The following is an 18,829-nucleotide window of genomic DNA, read 5'->3' as shown; positions in this document are numbered from 1 at the left end:
TATAATATAACTATTATATAAAATATATTACATTAAAAAAAATCTTTTTCTTTATAATATATTATCTTAACATCTTTTTAAGAAATATAAGAAAATAATATATAACTATGACGTCAATTATAATTTTTTCTTTATTTGTTTTTCCTAATTGTATTATTTTTTAGAATATATATAATTATAAATCTCTTTTTTATTAAGATATACGTATATTTAAATTGGATTATGCTGAAAACTTAGACATAACAATTATATATAAATCTTTAAATTATATTTAAATTTTTTATTAAATTAAATAATAAATGTTATATAATTGTTTGTAACAGTTTTACTGTATTTATCGGTTTTCTGATTTAATTAAATTTAATTGCATTTTAACAAAAATCTTAATTTTCATCGAATTAAATTAAAGAGGTCGCGGCGCGCACAAAGTCGACAAATCTTCGGCGTTTTCGCAGCGCGTAGTATCGTTGGTGCTTGACACTTGTATGCCTGAGTTTTTGATAGGAAGGAGAAAATACGCGAGTTCCTAAATTAATGATTTTCGATCAATTCGAACATTTCATTCATCTGAAGTGATATGTGAAAGTTGTCGGGCTACATTAATCATTTTTCAACGTGTTAACAAGACATTTTACGTGTCTTTATTTTCTAACCTATAATAATAGATATGTATATCTAGTTGTGTTTAATTAAATAGTATTAGAAAAAGATGACATCTTCCCAAACGACGGAGTTAACCGAGGAATTGGTTAAAGACTATGCGAATTATGCAAAAGTGGACTGGAGTAATCAAGTGAGTGTGCTATTTGTATTTTGTATCCTATCCATTATTGATATTCTGCTACTTAAGAAATTATTAAATAATTCGTGCTGGTTTTAGATGAAAAATGTTCGCGATGTCATAGAGGATACATTGATACGACTGGAGGAATTCCAATCGATTGTTGCAATGGTTAGATATGAATCTAAATAGAATACAAATGTATCGATCTGAAACATTAAACGTTTCTGTCTCTCAAGGTAGAGAATAGCAGTGCTGAATGCATGCAGCAACATCTTCCAAAGTTACAGCAAATGAAGGATGGTATGGCAATTCTTCGCAATAGGATAGATGCACTGGAGCACATTGTTGCAATGGCAAACATGAATTTAAGTACGTTGGAAGCTGCTGTAGACAAGGCAGAAGCTGATCTAGGTGTATCAGATAGATTATTCGGGATATTGAATCCTCTATCATTTTTTGTAAGTACGACATACTTAAAGGATACACTTTAGCATATATTTTAAATTATTAAATAATTAAATTATACATTTACAATATTACATTTTATATGATTGTCATGTACGTAATAATTTCTTAAGCAACTTGAATTGAATTTTTCAGAAGAAAACTCATGAACCAGTTGCGTCAAGTACAACATCAGTATATAAATCACCCGTAATTTATAAATCTGATGACTACTTTCAAAGAGAATAAAAAATATGTACATAAAAAGAGGTTTAGGTTAAGAAGCATCTGTTGTTAGATTAAGAAAAGTATTTATGAATTTATGTAGATCAGTAATTCTATACAAAAAAATAAAGTTCATTTTGTGGATATTAAATAAATCTATAATGGATTTTTATTTTATGTGTTATATTCTTGCCATTTATTACATCGATCAACAACTGCTTGATTAGTAAGATTGTATGTATATTATATTTCATGAAACACAATCACCTATGATAATGATTAATTGTAGACATTTCTAGTTCGTAAAAATACTATAAAAAAAACATTTATCTCATTTGTAAAGTTCTCAAAATTTTGAGTTTAAAATCTGCATCTTACAAAAATATTCAAATTTAATTTCTGAAGTAAAAACACATTCGTTTTTAGTGAAGAAATATATATGTATGAAAAATAAAATATAAAAATAAAAGATATATAAATGACGAAATCCGAATAACAGATAGAAGTTTCCATAGAACTATTTACTTAGAAAATTCTTTATAATTTTTAATTTTACACGTTTTTCTTTCTATTTAATTATCATTAATGAAACAATGTAAATTTCTTAAAACTACATTGTGTATGAAAAATATTTTAACATGCTGCGGAAGTACACGTTTTCAACTGAGCTTTCTTCTCCCCCAAGGAGCAACGTCCGCCTATGCAATGTCTCCATCTCATAATCTTGCCTATTCCACAAGTGACACTGCATGTTGACCAATTACCCCATTGATCCCATATTTTTGGTTCTCTGTTGTTTTTTTCTGAAATAATATCATACCAGTTATTCCACTTGTATAAAAATCAAATTCTAATGAATGTAGTAGAAAATCAAGATCAAGAATAAAATCTTTTAGTATATCGATATAATTATATAAGTTGTAATTATGTAAAGAAAAAACAAATTCTACAAAATCTAATTAAAGTATGAATTAACTGTAGAAGTTCACAGTTAAAAATATATTAAAAAAAAAAAACATTTCAATCATAGCTCAAACGTGCTTGATAACTTTCACTTACATTGGTTTCTTTGGAGAGAAAGGGATAGTTAAAAATTAAAAAGTATTTGAAGTAAACGATTCTATGGAACTTCCATCCATTAAACTTTATTACTTGTACACATTTCACTTGTATTATTTTTTATTCGTATTTTACATGTATACACGCATATATACACAACTTAGATTAAGTCAGATTCTAATATTAAAAATTAAGATTAATTGTTCTATCTCCTTTAATATAAGTTATAATTATTACGTCAAAAGATAAATTATATAAAATATTGCTAAAGAATTCTCGATATTAATTTTGCTTAGGTAATACGAGCATTTCTGACTTTAATAATAATTTACGTTCAAAAAAAATTTATCTGAAACACTTTTTATGCTGTAAAAACGTTTGTTAGCTAGATATTATTAATATTAAATATACGTTCATTAATCGTCAAAATGTCTCATAAAAAAGTATTTAAAATTAGTAAAAGAAATGTTTAATAGTAAATGTAGCGTGTACATTTATTAAATAGTTTCAAAAACATATCAAATTTTAAATGTTTATTTTTTGTTACATTTATTATGTAATTTCTAATGTTTATTAAATCCATTTTGAACATAATTGCGTTGATTGGGGATTAAAAGAAAACAGCCAAAATTTCTATCCTTTATCTAAATTTTACATTATTATTATAAATTTTAGTTATTCTTCAGTTTGATCGAATTGAGTGATTAGGAGTAAAAATTTAAATTTTTGCAAATATATGATATGCAACGTTGCACTCTTGTTGTTCATATCGCAAAAATTTCAAACCATGATGTTGCAAGAAAGAAAAGATATTCCAGCCATGTAACTCGTGGAAATTTCCATGCACTGCCCAAATGTTCACGCATGTTTCAATGATCGATATTGCGGAAAGGTAAATCTTGAACCGGTCTCGGAGAAAGCCACAATCACCGACCAGTGTGCGACCTGCGATTGCACATGATTCGCACCTACTCTTTTTTATTTATTTATTGACTCTCACGCTTCATTTACATAAAAAATCCACGTCTATATACAGTATTTAAAATAATGCTCATTAATCATATAGTGCTCCTAATAAAAAAATTAAGTAAAAAAATCCTCCACCATTTTGCAACTTTTGCGATATATTTTTTTTAATTACCTAATAAGTAAAATGTCTAAAATTGATGTACAAGAGACCTTTAAAATATTTTTAAATTCTAAGAAACATCTTCCAAATATTTTACAAAGAACATTAAAAGATATCTTAAAATTGTCTTATATATCGATTTTATTCGATTAATCTTTAGAAATTAATATCTCGTTAACTGTTGTGAAAATTACAAAATGAGTAAAGGACTTTTTGACTTAATTATTTTATTAGAAATAGCACTGTATGATTAGTGGGCGTTATTTAAGATACACCTTGTATAATTACTCTGTAATCACGCAAAAAAAATAAAATTACATAGTTTCATAAAGCTGTGCAACATTTCACAAGTGCGCTAGTTAATCGATATAACTTCGCGATAAAATGCCAATCGAATGAATTATTGATGTTGCAATAAACGCTTTTAAAAGTTCTATGGATTATCTAAAGAAAGACGTTATGAAAAGGCCAGTTTTTGTTGTCTGCCAATGAGGGAAATCGACTCAAACGTGTTCATGCTTGAAAACTCCGTTTTGTCTAATAATTTAATAATTATTAATGTAGCATTTTTATAAGTTGTTCTTTTTTACATTTTTAATATTAAAGAGAAAAAAACAAGATATTTGTTTCACGAATAACTATGACACCAAGCGTTTCTCGGAATAAGTTCAATTTTTTGTGTATTCCACGTGTTGTAATTTTAACTAACACCATCGGATTCTTTGCCTTAAAAATTATAAATAATGTCAATTTAATAAAAATCTTTTTATAACCCTTTTTTCTGTTTGTAGTAGAAAAAGTTTAATAATTAGTACAAATAACAGTATATACATATTCCAGCAATAAATCTTCATTGAAATTCGTTATTCTATAATTATATTAAACCTGTTTTATTTGTATCTTTTAATTGCAAATAGTTGATTTTACATGCAACCGCGTTTACCTCGTTTTATCAGTGACTGGATGTTAACATCTTCTTCGCGATCATCGTCAATATCGCGAAATATATCATAAATTTTACGTTGAAGTCTATCCGATTTTATTTTTGATGTGTCAATATCACTTTCAACGATGCTAGGTGCAATATTTGACGACGCTTTGTCAATTTCCGGAGTGACTTTTTTAAATGCTAAAATTGAAAAGTTATTTCGCATAAAAGAGTAATACTGTGTCAGAATATAAATATCCTTTAGCAGCATATTTACCCGTAAAAAGCAGGAATATGGTAAAATAAGCAAAGATCAATCTATTTCTATCCATTAATATATTTTATGCATTGATTTATGTATATAGAATGTAACGTTAATGTAAACGGAATTATTCTCTTCTTCTTCTATTCTTATTCCTGTCTGCTTCGCTGATGATACGACATACGGAATTGCCGCAATGAAGTTTGTTCTATATAATTAAAACCATGATGTAATATAAAGACAGGTGTAATTCTCATGTATGCGCAATAAAATAGTAGAGTAAATTTAGATCCAACTGTAATTGGCTGTTCCAGTATCCTATCACTATTATGCGCGATATTACACTTATAGGAAAATGTATTTGTGCAAATTTGATTGATTCTCTCTTTCTTATTAAAACATCGATGATTAAAATTTACATTAAACTGTTAAATTCATGTTGAATATAAAGTTCTGGACAAATAACAATCAATATTATATATATTGTCGCTATAAAATAATAGCCATGAAAAGAATCATTTCTGTGAGTCATAATTTAAAACTCAATTTAATATTATTAAAATGTATTGCATACATTTTCAGAACGTAACACGTATATTACATATGTATATAGATATATTTTGTACTAATATTACATATTTTATTTTTAAATATATTTTTCAAATTCAAATTTTTTACAGTGCAATCTTATAAAAATATTAAGGAAAATAATCCATGGCTCAACCATGCTTGCATTCTTGTAGTCATATTCTTCTTGTTGTCAGATTAAGACAATTTTAGTCTAAGAGAGAGTAATATCCGGAAATGAATTTTCTCCGTAATAGTTTACAAAGTAAGGACTTTTTTGTTTGTGCGTTCTCGAGACCGCTTAGTACTTTCCACATAATGATGTCAGGAAGACTTTGTCGTTCATTTCGCTTCACTTTCGCAAGTCGCAAACGGATCACGATTTTATCCCGAGCCAACCGAGGATGCCTTTGGTACCACAATCCTTCAGATGGCAGCTTTTCAACTGTGCCTTCTTGAGACCTTTAGTGCAATCTGCGGACAAACAATGACGCCAACGGACCTGTCGTCCTTGCCCGCAAGATACACTGCACGCACTCCAAATGCTCCAATTGTCCCAGGCTGCCCAATCTGCAATGAGAGGCAAAGAAAAAACAGAATTTCACACCTTCAACGTTCAATTTCATTACTGCATAAAATAATAGCTAAGAAAAATTTGTTACACAAATTTTATAAAATTATGAAATGCGAACTTACGAAACCGAGAATTTATTTTACAATATACGAAACCGAGAATTTATTTTACACATATAATATAACACTTTCTATTTCTCCATGTACTTCTATTACGTAATTAACATCTTTATAATTTTTCCTCATTACTTTATATTTATAAAATGCATTTTTTTTGAACTTTATATTATTTATATTATTTAATAAATCATGTTCAAAATAATATTTATGTAACAAATAGATTACAAAATTATTAAACTGAACAATTATTTAATTAATTCATTAATCATTTTTTGTAATAGGAAAATTATGATAATTACAAATAAAAGAATAAAGAAAAATTTTGTTAATGTTAAATTGCAGAAAAAATTAAACAGTCCATTCAAAGGAGTAATTTTAAAATATTCGTGTGTATAATAATACATTTATATTGGTATAGAAATATAATTTGACATAGCATATCTAATTTTTTACTAATATCTCTTATAATATCTTTTTTGCTATTTTCTTATCAGAAAGGATATTATAAAAGACATCGACAAAAAATTAAATGTTCGATGGTTTTTATACAAAATTATATTTTTCTTGTTATCTTATCACCTATATTTTCCTCGTTCGAGTAGATATTCTTTGCAATGACATCACGTTTCTTCTTCGTCAAATCCGACACTCTCATTTGGGTAATTTCATCAGGTATTCTTTTAAACCTGCTGTATCTCATAGGGTAAATTTCGAAAAAATCTTGCTCGTAACCAAGCAACTTTCGCCGATAGATTATATCAGCGCTCGTTTGAAAGTACAGCTGAAAATTTCTCTTCGTATTTTTCCAATAACGCTGTAATAATGAGGTCAGTGTCTTGTTTTATCTACCAATGTCTACGTAATATATGCAATAAGTATAACATATTTATTTAACAAATACGATACGGGATTCTCAAAGTTGAAACACGTGTATAGGTTTTTGCTTCTTATTTTGCAAACCTTGGGTTTGTCCGTTGTGAATCGTTGAATGGAACGATGACACAATTGTGAATAAATGTCTGAATAAAAGCGTCTTTCATCACTGAAATACGTCAAACTATTGAATAAACTAGTCAACAAGTATGCATATAGAAATGAGAACGTTTATCTTTCTTAACGTTTATTATAAAAACAACGAAAAAAATGTATTCTTCGCCGCGGTATGTATCTAATGGCATTCTCGTATTCATAAAGAAATAAAGAGATTAACAGATTTGTATTATAATGAATGTTTTGTAATGTATGTGTAACAATATAGCTAATATTCTTTGAATAGTGTGGCATTACTGCACCTTTTGGTTTCATCATTCGAATCTATAATCAATCCAATATTATACTCATAATTCGATACATTAATAGCAAATGCTCTGGCAGTGCAAGATTTCGGAAAATTTAATACTTCATAAATTACGCATCCGAAGTAAATATTGTACGTCAAAATTAGTTTAAGTAACATTTGCATATCATATTTTCGGTTCTTATTGCGCGGTTATGGACATATATAAATATCGATAAAAAACTGTGTCTAAATTCACAATACTCTTGTCTTTACCATTATATGCAAAACACAAATAGAAGCATTGAAAGCGTTTTAATGCAATATAATGTGTTATATTTATAGTTCTATAGACTATGTTTAGATGCCGTATCTGAAACGCGAAAGAAAATATTTTTATTTACGCTTTCTATCAATTAGAGAATATATTTGCATTTTTTCATAGTCAAGTGTAATGAAATAAAAACCAGAAGGAACAAATAAATATTCCTGCAAACATAATGAGAAATGTAGATTATAACATATATAAGTGTTATAAAATAACTTATAAAAAAATAATATTATGTTTATATTTTTAATATACTATTTTCTGTTTTTTTTTCCTTTTATTTCAAAATATCCCTTAATTGTGAATATTTCATAATTATATATAATTTATCGCTATTAAAAAAAAACAAAGTATTCATATTTTACATATAATTATGTTTCTACAATTTATTTATATTTAGAGATTTGATAATTAAACTTTAAAGGTTTACATAAAACTATATATTAATAATTATGCAATAAACATGTTCAATGGCAGTAATTAGTATAAAACATTACATTTCTATTTAAAAATGCGCTATAAAGATTATACATAATGATTTATGGGTATCTGACTGTGTATAAAAATACAACTAAATATTATCATCAAATTTTCCTATCATATAAGATGCATTACTGTTTCATGAAACTTCCAAAATATAAATCTGTGTATTGTATGTTACATATGGTTGTATGCATAAATACTCAGTAATAAAAAATGTTTCTATTAGTTTATGTGCTAATGATGATTCACAATCAAAAATTTATAATCATTATATATAATAAAAAATGTCCCCAAAATTTAGCCCATTTTGTGACTCTCGATTTTTTAACTGAACTGTATGCCAAACAATGCTATATGATCCCAGTAAGCAAAATGTCAGCAGACTAGCAACAGATTTGATTAGAAATGTTAGCAGATCGACATCAACTACAGGCGCATTCTGTTTCCATTGAGATTCTGTTGACAGAATTTGCTCACATAATCAGACAACAGATTGGTAACAGAAACTGAGCAGAAGCTGCAAATCTTGTTCGATTTTTCCCGCTAATCTGCTAACATAACATGTCAACAGGCTTTGCTATTTCTAATATATAGGCATATTTCTAACAGTTTGTCTAACACATATACATACATTGTCAAATATAGACTTTATGTGAAACTTGTAGTCTTTCTGCCATCAGAAATTGATAGTATACTCTATTTAAAATCTATCTCTAAGACTTGACTATCTAGAATAGGAACATTAATCACAGAAAAAAATTAAATTGAACATAGGGATAATTTTGAAGTTAAAATGGTTAAATTTCTAATATTTCCAATATTGTTCAAGCATTATAGACAAAAAGAAAGTTAATATATCCTTGATAATTAAATAGATAAAAAGAAAGTTAATACGTCCTTGATAGTGAGATTTTTATTAGAAGTAATCAGAATAATTTTTTCCTCTTCCATCCTTGTTGCTTATTTTTTTAAACTACTCTCAGAAAAGTTTTTGCGGAATTTCTCGAAAACAAATGCAAGAAAAAATATGTTTAGCAGATTATTTTGGTCCAGGATTTCAAGATAAACAACTTTTATCCTAAATATATTTTCGATGGTTCGATTCGAGATTTGAGAGTCACAAAATAAGTATATTAAAAAACGTGTGTTTTTGAGATCATTTTTTCTTGCAATATAAAAATATATCTACAACTAGATTAAGTTTTATCTACTTGAAGATAAAAATATGAAATATTAGTAAAATGTACATTTATCACATATAAATAAATTTTAACTCTAGCCGAAATAGATAATGCTTTGAATTATAAAGATAGTTAGAATAATTTAAAAAGCCCAACTTTAATTTTGGCAAACTATATAATTTATATTTAGATTACTTTAATGTCTGTAGATTTCTGCAAAAGAAACATTAAACTAATATGTTACAAATATCGGACTAATTATAATCTGAAGAAAGCTTTGTGTGCCCGACCATTCGGTATTTGACCCTGTAACCTCAATCTGCGGACAGCCTCTCTCAAGTGCTTTGGTTGTAATGGGCCAGTTTCATTTTGCGCCTCCATAACATCTAAAGCTGTGCGACAAACGCAATAATCTAGAGTAAAATTCTAATATTCTATTCTAATAATATCTATAAAAAAATAATAATTCCTACCTTCTTCAACAATTTCGCCAACAAATACCTTAGCAATTCCTGACATAGCTATAACAACGTTTTGAGATACTGAACAACCTGTTATGGTTTGCATAATCTGAAATATTTAATAAAATACTTTCTTAAAAAGAATAAAATTTTATTTTTTGTATGTAATGATTAAAAACTAAGATACAGTACCCTCTTTATAGCTGCTTTTGGAAATGCGGATCGTCTGTACATTTCGTACCTATCCAGCTGATCTTCAGTGAAGTTAGATACTAGCACCCTAAAAAAAATTTTCAAATATATTCTCAAGATAATGTGTATATAAACTTATAATGAATTCGATTACTTGTATTACATTAGAATAGTACATAATAAAAACTGCTATACATAACAAAGTTAAATGTAAAAGCACACACACGCGCATAAATATTTTAAATACTTAATAATAATCCCCTTATTTCAGAAGTAACATAACTAAAAAATTAAATTTCTCATAAAAGAGGAAAAATATTTTTTACCTTGGCAGAAAATTATTAATTAATCAATATTGGTAAAAAAAATATATTCTTAACACGATTCAGTGACATTTTTTTCATTTTTGTTTCACAATCTTTAAAGAATCATCCTTTTTGATTTATGACGATTTTTTTCAAATCATTCTTTTTGTGTTGTGATTATTAAACATCAGATACATACTGCATCTTTTCTCTCTCCTCTTCTTCTATCTCCTTTTTGCTCTTCTCTTTACTTTCCCGCCTTTCTTTTGTACTGACTGGATTAGCACGAGGTATTATAATGTCATTACTAAATATATCTTCAGCAGTTTGTTCTTCTACCTTCATATCAAGTTCTTGCTTCACAGTTTCTACTTGATTCTCTGCAACTGGGCAGGTAGAATTAGATCCAGTGTTTTCAATCTCCTCAGCATCTGATTGCGATTGAGAACTCATTGCATCTGATTCTGCCTATATAGTACAGATAATACAATTAGTTTATCTAAAATGGTTTTTTAATAAATCAAATTACCAGATATCTAATTTTTTTATATTATATAATGAAGTTAAAGAAATTGATGTGTGCAAAATTCTATGGTAGGTTAATAATGAAATAAGAAAGAAAAAAGTATTGAAAATATAACTTTTCACGTATAATAACTTAGTGACAGATAAGACTCACAGATGCTTCTTTGACTAACTGTACACAAATCTTATCATAGACTTTTCTCAAAAATAAGATTATAAAAAATTTTAAAAATTACAATTTTAATGGTCATAAAAAGATAATAGATTAACAGCCATTCTAGAAAGATATTTATGTGCACAAACTTGCATATAAATTTAATCTCGAAAAGTAAACATAATCTCTTGTTTTCGTTCGATGAAGATACAGCTCTTTTGATTTACTATCATATATTCCATATATCATTAAAATGTAATTACATGTAATTTTAATATTTTATTCAAATTATATAGATATTTGTAATTTTGGGTGAGCCTTGGTGAGACATCTCAAATTTTCAGCACTTTACTAAAGAACCACCTTAAAAGACAAGAGTTAATTTTTCGACAGTATTTATACCTTAACTTGTAAATTATCAATCTCCATAGCTTCAATATCTTTGGATCCTGAATTTTGTGCAAGACTAGTTTTATTATCTTCATGCTCTTCCACATTTTTATGCTCACTCTCCTTTTCATCCCCAGAATCTTCTTTTCCAAAGATATTATCCATCTTTCTAATGAAAAAGATATGTATAAAATATGTATAAAGTGTATAACACGAGTTATTAATCTGTTGCTATTATAATTTATATATTTACAAATATGTCACATAATATTAATAAAAAGAAAATCATACAAGATTATTACAACATATCTTAATACATATACAATAAGAATCATATTATAACATCTTATATCATCTTATTTGATGATATTTCATATGATAAGCTTATGTAGGTTTTCAAACAATTAAGATAATAAAGAGTTGCGTAACATCATTAATTATTGAAATATTGTTTATCAATACCTATACATATGTAATATGTAAACATATAGTTTCATATACATTTATATATATATATATGTTTCGTATATATGTATACATTAAATCGTATACTTATATATTTCATACACTTTCGTATATTAAACAATATTTTGCTAATAATGATGTTACATTACATTTTAATTCTTTCAAACCTCAATAAACTAAACATCATAAAATAAAAACATTACAATCTTGTAATATTCTTTTTATTTAATATTATACATTATGTCATAATAAGCATAAAAATCGTTTAGAGATTTGTTTTAAACGTTTTATAAGTTATAAAGCAAATAAAAAAGAATCATGCGGAGAAATAAATTACTCTACATGCTGCGGTCACTTTAGACCGAAATCAGACTACGCATAAAGAATGAGATTAAAGATTGAAAGATTGAAGTTTGACCAATCCACACAGAACAAAAAGAGCCAAAACTTTTTTGTCCTTATTGGTGAAATTTCAATCTTTAATCTTTAATCTTAATCTTCAATGCATAGTCTGATTTCGGTCTTAGAGTTTAGATTCATAGGTATACTCAGGTACACACATACTTACAACAAATATTTTATTGCAAAACATTAATTTATATTATTTATATTATTGATAAAACGATTTGCCACTAATATCAGTCAAAAAATTATATTTTTTAACGAAGAAATGTTGATCGAAATGGTAAACATCATACACAAAAACAGAATTAACAGAAGAAAAAAAACAGGATTTGGAAGAAAACAGATTCAGTGGAGTAAGTTGGAGTAAAAGCATAATGTACGCCACATAACACGAAACTCAAGTCTCAGGTTAGTTAAGGTTAGTAAAATTAGAGAGAAACTTGAGAACGACTATCCCGTTATATGAACCAAATCGCAGGTACACTAGCGCCAGTACATATATTTTCCATTTGGGAACTACATAGCTACGTATTGGCGATAAAAACACGGTGTCGAAAATCCATGTGGTGCATATCCGTGCTAAATCGCAGTGCTAAATGATGTGCTTTAGAAAATGTAATATAAATTATAATTTGTAGAATTATTATTTGTAGATTATTTAAATATTTGAAAATATAAAATGTACATATTACTTAAAATTCTACAACAAAATTCTTATGCTTATTCGCTAATTTGCAAGATAATATCGATATAATTTTGAGTTTATTTTCGAATATTAGTATATAGTATACACAAAATCTAATATCGTTCCCTTTTTTATTTATACACAAATAAATTAACGACTCAACAACAACATATTTTTTTGTAGTTAAATTACAAAATCAATTAAATGTAGTACGTTTTGATAAAAAACTTTATTCTTCTTTTATTATTTAATATTAATGATGCTTTGATAATAAAAAGATTTAACAGATTGAAATTATGGATAGTAATTGTTTATAGACAAATAAATTACATTAAATAAACTAAAATTACAAATATAAATAGTTTATTTTTTACTGAGTACCCAGACATTAATAAGATATTCATAATTTTAATTATACTACTGGATGTCTGAAACTGTTTTATCTCGGAAATAGAGCATTTTAGAAAAAAAAAACGTTTTAGACAAAAATTATGGTTTCAAGGTGTACATGGCATAGTGTCCATTAATCGAATAATCACTAATCTGTGAATGCTAAATCCATCTGAAAAATATTATACAAATCCTTATAGTATAATATATAATATAATCCTTATAAAAAATATAATATGGTCAAACGTTCTAGTTGTAAAATCTCAAATTTTGTCATAATAACTAGAAATTCTGTTTGGTTTAACCAAAACGCATTTAACTATATACGTTAATGTTAAAACATAATCAAACCATTTTTCACATGCATTTGACAGAATAAAAGATCTGTGATGAATTATATACCTGTATTAAAATCATCAAGACACTAAAAACTGTACAATTGACAAAAAACATGTAAAATAAATTGACCAAATATCGGTATTAGGTGACGATCAATTTTAATCTCTTTAGACTAATATATTTTTAAAGAATATGCTTACAGAAAATGTACACAGCAAAAAACATTGTGTATTTGTATTAAAAAAGTATTGGTTTATTCACGTTTTTGTTATTAGAATACTTTTAATTTCTATACACTTTCAAAATTACATTGACGGAAAAGTAAAGACATTTTTTCGTCAGCCATGGCACATATCACTTCGTTCCACTTCACTACAGAATAGATACAACACCCACGACATGAAACAATACAGCATGTTCGGCCGATTGGCATAATAATCGAACTGCTAGATTGTGCTGAGATTAATGTTAGTTAGAATTCTGATAATGATGCGTAAGTCTAAAAATTGTCGGTTGCTAAGTCCATCTGAAAAATATTCAAACATATATAAACAAATCTTTACATAGTTTAATACAATATAATATAATATAATCATTATAATATATCTATTATAATATTAAACATTCTAGTTGTAAAATCTCAGATCTTGTCACAATAACCAGAAATTCTGATTGTTTAACCAAATGCATTTAATTATATTAATCCGTTGACATCAAAACATAATCAAACCATTTTTCTCATGCATTAGAGAGAATAGAAGATCTATTATGAATTACATATTATACCTGTATTAAAATCATCAGGAAGGACAAAGTTGTACTGTAAAACTAAAAACAATATACTTTCATTACGCTTACTGAAAATATTTGCGTCAAATAAAGAATAATTAATATAAAAGAAGTTTTTGAATATATAAAATAACAATGCAAAATACACAAATGCAATTAAATGAGAAATGATTCTAATGTTGCCATTTAGATATTTATGTAATTTGCAGGATTAAATGTAAAAGTATTTGTTCTGTATGTATATGTTCTATTACATATGCTTATGTTTTTAATCAATATACGACGTACCTGGCAAATAAAATTATATCCAAAGTGGAAAAGTCCGATGCCAAATTTTACTTCTCTTTGTTTTATTTGCAACATAAATTGTAAAATCTAATTGAAATAAATAATTTAATAATTAAATATACACTACATTTATGACAGTTTGTATACTCGCATAAATTCTATCAAATGTATCATATAAAAAATTAAAATATTATTATAAAATATTAATTGTGTCATATTAAAATATTAATTGTGTTAGATATCAACCCTGTCCCCTGATTTAAAAAATATTGAAATTAAATAATATTTTGTTATTTTTAATTTAAATATGTCAAAATCAATTCATTTTTCAATTTCGAAGTAAACAGCGTTTATATTAATAATTAAATTTAATATAAATTTAATATATTATATTTAATAGAATTAAATCATTTAATTCCATTGTTGTAGTTAAATTAACGGCACATTGAGAAAAATCAATGGCAATTTATAGAAATAATTGAAAATAAAATTGAATATAATTTAGTATTTAAAAGTATTTTACATATTTTAGGCTATTTGTAACATATATTAATAATAATTGCAAAATTTTTATAAATTAATCAACTTTATATAACAAAATGTATAGTGTTTATTTTGTAGAACATTAATAGTATAATTAATAAATTTTAAATATTCGCTTTTGGCATATAAATTAAAAAATAATTGATAAAACTTTTTCTGGGTTATATATTCTTATCTATGATGTTAATATGTAGCATGCAAGTATCTCAAAATATATAAAAGTATAATACAATTGCTGTTTTATACTGTCCCAATTTTTTGCATAATCTTTCGATAAAATTTATATAGATGTCCAAACTTTTATTAGCGCTAGTAAAATTATATGAAATAAAATTCAAATTTTATAAAATGCTGTTGTGTTTATTTACCTGTTTACGTAAATCGTCATCGAGATTATAATTGGACAATTTGTAAGAAATTGCTGTTGTCTCGTTTATCTGAAATTGGTTTTATACAATGTGAAGATTTGTAGTAAAATTAAAGTTTTAAATTCAATAAGTTTAGGCCATTTTAAAGAAATTTTTGATATGTGTAATTTCATTGTAATAAAATTGTTGTGTTTATTATTTTAGTTATAAATGATTACTAATTTTTTTTACCTTGTAGTAAACAGTTTGATATATATAATTTAATGTGAGAAATATGATTTGATAGAAAATAAAATTAAAAATTCTATGTAACGTTGCTATATTATGTTGAAATGTCCATAAGGTCACCATATTTGTAAGGTACCAATACATTAGAACATATAATTCTATAGTTTCTACACAGTTCCACATTATATACATTAATATTTGTATGTTGAGTATTTTGTTTAGTTTGCGTGATATAAGGCATAGTTGTAGGTGGACTTGCCTATAATTAAATCGTAATTGTTATATAATTAATCAAACCATAAAGACACGTATGAGAAGTACTAAGCAAAATATATTTTTAGCGCAGAATTCGATTTAAAATATAGTTGTAAATTGCGATCAGTTCAAAATGTGCGATTATTTTACGTAGTTGAAATAATTATTTTTGTATATATAAAAAAAGGCTCCTATATACATATATATTATTAGATAAGTTCATTTGGGGTAAATGCTAGAAATCTATAGGCAGAATTTAAAAAAATAATAGATTATTTTGAAAAGAATTTAATAAGCTTTAAGATAATGATATATAAAATTTAATTCAAATTTCATTTTTTTTTCTAATTAAAGAAATGTTAAAAATGAGCAAATCGCAAAGTCAAAAAATTATGCTCCTAATATGAGATGCCCTGAGAAATCGATAGTAAAGTATGCAATTAAAAACTGCATTAAAAATGTTTCTGAGATACAAACACAGCCAGTGTGCGCGAAAAATGAGCATGCAATAGATTATACTTAGAATTCGTCTTTAGATAGTTGGGATAAAGCATCCCAGAAATAGGCATTCAACGTTTATTCTGGTTGTCTTTTTTATTATTGTACAATAACATTTATACTTTAGCAACGATTTTCATTATAACTATAACAAGGAGCATGGGTTATTTTTATATTAGAAATATCCTGGGTATCTCATATTACGATTTCCACGTCTTATGGTTTTATGATCATCAAATCTACTTCTATAATTAAACAATTCAATATATCCCGTATTTTTCTATTAGTAGAGATACGACCTTACTCTCTCACTATATAAAGAATTTATTGCCAAATAGTTATTTTTTATTAAATAATAAACAAGATTTAAAAACTCATCTCAATAGAACTTGAAGACATCCAAATTCTAAAAGTTTGTTTTACAATGATTTCAGATATGATCTAATAAAAAATTTTTTACTAAATAGTTTTGAATCTAAGAGCAATAAATTCATGTGGATCCAAAATAACGTTTATTAGTTTAGCAGAAACGCCGTTATTTCATATTAGACGCTTATTTCATAATAGTGGGATTTCCTTTACAAAAATATATGCATGTATACACACACACGCGCGCGCGCGCGCGCGCACACACACACATACATATATTTTTGTAGATATATAGCCTGGGTAAAACTTTATATAGTATATGTATATAGTATATGTATATACTATGTATAAAATGTTTTATTTTAACTTATGCTTCAAAATATCTCTAAAAGTATATAAAAGATATGGAGAAATATTTCAGATAAAAGTGAAACGGTTTCGAAAGCAATCTATGTATTTTGGTCTTATTTTTTTTCCTAAGTAGAGAAGCCTAACAAATATACAGACCATTTTTACTTTTTTAAAAGAAATTATATAATTTTTTAACATAATATCGCATCTTTAATTATTATGCATATAAAAGTAGTAATAAAATATCAGTAGCTTTTGTGACTCTATTCCAATATTTTGTACTCTATTCTGGCATATGCTGATATGAAATATTAAATATATTGTAAACTCCAAGAAAGTAGTGCAATATAAAAGGAATGACCCGGAGAAACAGCTCAGTATCAGGCTACTTCTCGCCTTGATGAAGTGCACTGCAAAGTTCACGAAATGTTGGCATTCCAAGAATGGATCTGAACACAGAGGAAACCCGCGAAAAGCATAATCTTTATATAGAAAGTACCCGTGGAAGAATATTATCTCCGTCATATCTTTTAGAAAAAGTAATGACTAAAATGCATCTCAACTAGTCGTTACACTTTCAAAAACATTTTTTAAAATCTTATATGCTTTTCAAAATATTGCGATGCAAAAATTAAAATAATGCATACATATACTCGTATATGCGCACGCAAGTATGTACATAGTAATTCTATTAAAAAATTACATTAAAATCCATAAGTATTGCTTGTAATCCTTAATTCCTGTTATCCGTAGACGCACTAAAATGAATCTGTTTCGTCTTCTATAATCTGCATTATTTTTGCCAAAATTAGTGTAAAGTACATGTAAGAGATCATTGACTCGTTGAAATCTGGAGCTTACATATCTGAATGAAAGAAATTTAGTTATGTCTTTTAAAATTAAGATATATGCATTATATACACATATTTTGATTGCATTAATAAATAATTAGTTAGAATAAGAATTAAATAAGAATTTTGTTATTTTATATGTTTCATTATATTTTCTATATACTTATCATATATTGTATAACACAATAAATTTTTATTATTTTTCCATTTAAATTATCGTATAATGTATTCTTTACAATTTCAATGCTATAATATTGATAAAATATTTAAAACTGTATAAATTAAATCTTGAAGTATTAAAATCTTTAAATGTTTCAAACTGTAAACACTTTGACGCACACTATCAATAAAAAATATCTTTTGAAATAAATGTTATACTAACCCAACGGTAGTTCCCCAAATCAGGATACTTAGGATGTTTATATTGTTTATATATAATGTTTCAAAGTTAAAAATAATAAACATCATAAAAATATAAATGGAATTCCAGCCAAACCCAAGAGAAACCACAAAATCCCAAGGAAAAGTCAAGTAAAATGTTATTGAAAACCGATAAAAAATATATACAATCCATCCGATTATTATTCGAATTATCCAGTTACGCAATTGTTGATATTCT

General features: G+C 26.3%; 4 protein-coding genes across 8 annotated transcripts; 1 reads left to right on the top strand and 3 right to left on the bottom strand.

The window, feature by feature from the left end:
* The first annotated feature begins 445 nt into the window (after positions 1 to 445).
* LOC108746819 (biogenesis of lysosome-related organelles complex 1 subunit 4) lies at positions 446 to 1,508 on the top strand. Of its 2 annotated transcripts, XM_018483797.1 has the most exons (5): positions 446 to 572; positions 704 to 793; positions 881 to 952; positions 1,021 to 1,242; positions 1,385 to 1,508. In XM_018483797.1, the coding sequence occupies exons 2-5, from the start codon at positions 710 to 712 to the stop codon at positions 1,475 to 1,477; spliced, it is 471 nt and encodes a 156-aa protein (XP_018339299.1). In that variant the 5' UTR covers positions 446 to 572; positions 704 to 709; the 3' UTR covers positions 1,478 to 1,508. The 2 variants fall into 2 exon arrangements, with proteins under 2 accessions (XP_018339299.1, XP_018339298.1); XM_018483796.1 differs by having other exon boundaries at positions 446 to 793.
* A 578-nt stretch (positions 1,509 to 2,086) lies between these two features.
* LOC108746825 lies at positions 2,087 to 5,207 on the bottom strand. Of its 2 annotated transcripts, none has more exons than XM_018483808.1 (3): positions 4,847 to 5,207; positions 4,585 to 4,770; positions 2,087 to 2,256 (listed from the first exon to the last, which is right to left on the bottom strand). In XM_018483808.1, exons 1-3 carry the CDS (start codon positions 4,899 to 4,901, stop codon positions 2,087 to 2,089), a joined length of 411 nt encoding a protein of 136 aa, XP_018339310.1. In that variant the 5' UTR covers positions 4,902 to 5,207. The 2 variants fall into 2 exon arrangements, with proteins under 2 accessions (XP_018339310.1, XP_018339309.1); XM_018483807.1 differs by lacking the exon at positions 2,087 to 2,256 and adding an exon at positions 3,198 to 3,457.
* A 328-nt stretch (positions 5,208 to 5,535) lies between these two features.
* On the bottom strand, positions 5,536 to 7,621 carry LOC108746822. Of its 2 annotated transcripts, none has more exons than XM_018483802.1 (4): positions 7,384 to 7,621; positions 6,998 to 7,133; positions 6,671 to 6,905; positions 5,536 to 5,968 (listed from the first exon to the last, which is right to left on the bottom strand). In XM_018483802.1, exons 1-4 carry the CDS (start codon positions 7,551 to 7,553, stop codon positions 5,775 to 5,777), a joined length of 735 nt encoding a protein of 244 aa, XP_018339304.1. In that variant the 5' UTR covers positions 7,554 to 7,621; the 3' UTR covers positions 5,536 to 5,774. The 2 variants fall into 2 exon arrangements, with proteins under 2 accessions (XP_018339304.1, XP_018339305.1); XM_018483803.1 differs by having other exon boundaries at positions 7,052 to 7,133; positions 7,384 to 7,620.
* A 1,893-nt stretch (positions 7,622 to 9,514) lies between these two features.
* Positions 9,515 to 12,453, bottom strand: LOC108746937 (transcription initiation factor TFIID subunit 11). Of its 2 annotated transcripts, none has more exons than XM_018484073.1 (6): positions 12,420 to 12,453; positions 11,399 to 11,555; positions 10,517 to 10,785; positions 10,013 to 10,100; positions 9,833 to 9,929; positions 9,515 to 9,751 (listed from the first exon to the last, which is right to left on the bottom strand). In XM_018484073.1, the coding sequence occupies exons 2-6, from the start codon at positions 11,549 to 11,551 to the stop codon at positions 9,618 to 9,620; spliced, it is 741 nt and encodes a 246-aa protein (XP_018339575.1). In that variant the 5' UTR covers positions 11,552 to 11,555; positions 12,420 to 12,453; the 3' UTR covers positions 9,515 to 9,617. The 2 variants fall into 2 exon arrangements, with proteins under 2 accessions (XP_018339575.1, XP_018339576.1); XM_018484074.1 differs by having other exon boundaries at positions 11,399 to 11,551; positions 12,420 to 12,442.
* Positions 12,454 to 18,829: the final 6,376 nt, after the last annotated feature.

The sequence above is a fragment of the Trachymyrmex septentrionalis genome, unplaced genomic scaffold (assembly GCF_001594115.1).
Source record: "Trachymyrmex septentrionalis isolate Tsep2-gDNA-1 unplaced genomic scaffold, Tsep1.0 scaffold19, whole genome shotgun sequence".
Lineage (NCBI taxonomy): Eukaryota > Metazoa > Arthropoda > Insecta > Hymenoptera > Formicidae > Trachymyrmex > Trachymyrmex septentrionalis.
The sequence above is the reverse complement of the archived record's forward strand: the minus strand, read 5'-3'. Positions and strand labels throughout refer to the sequence as shown.

Coding starts and splice junctions, on each gene's coding strand:
- LOC108746819 (XM_018483797.1), top strand. CDS start 710: ATGACATCTTCCCAAACGACGGAGTTAACCGAGGAATTGGTTAAAGAC. Junction 794..880: donor AAGTGGACTGGAGTAATCAA/GTGAGTGTGCTA, acceptor TGCTGGTTTTAG/ATGAAAAATGTTCGCGATGT. Junction 1,243..1,384: donor TGAATCCTCTATCATTTTTT/GTAAGTACGACA, acceptor TGAATTTTTCAG/AAGAAAACTCATGAACCAGT.
- LOC108746825 (XM_018483807.1), bottom strand. CDS start 4,901: ATGGATAGAAATAGATTGATCTTTGCTTATTTTACCATATTCCTGCTT. Junction 4,771..4,846: donor CATATTCCTGCTTTTTACGG/GTAAATATGCTG, acceptor TTTCAATTTTAG/CATTTAAAAAAGTCACTCCG. Junction 3,458..4,584: donor CCAGTCACTGATAAAACGAG/GTAAACGCGGTT, acceptor GTGCAATCGCAG/GTCGCACACTGGTCGGTGAT.
- LOC108746822 (XM_018483802.1), bottom strand. CDS start 7,553: ATGCAAATGTTACTTAAACTAATTTTGACGTACAATATTTACTTCGGA. Junction 7,134..7,383: donor TCGAATGATGAAACCAAAAG/GTGCAGTAATGC, acceptor GACGTATTTCAG/TGATGAAAGACGCTTTTATT. Junction 5,969..6,670: donor CTCGAACGAGGAAAATATAG/GTGATAAGATAA, acceptor CTCTCATTGCAG/ATTGGGCAGCCTGGGACAAT.
- LOC108746937 (XM_018484073.1), bottom strand. CDS start 11,551: ATGGATAATATCTTTGGAAAAGAAGATTCTGGGGATGAAAAGGAGAGT. Junction 9,930..10,012: donor CAAAAGCAGCTATAAAGAGG/GTACTGTATCTT, acceptor TAAATATTTCAG/ATTATGCAAACCATAACAGG. Junction 9,752..9,832: donor TGGCGAAATTGTTGAAGAAG/GTAGGAATTATT, acceptor TTTGTCGCACAG/CTTTAGATGTTATGGAGGCG.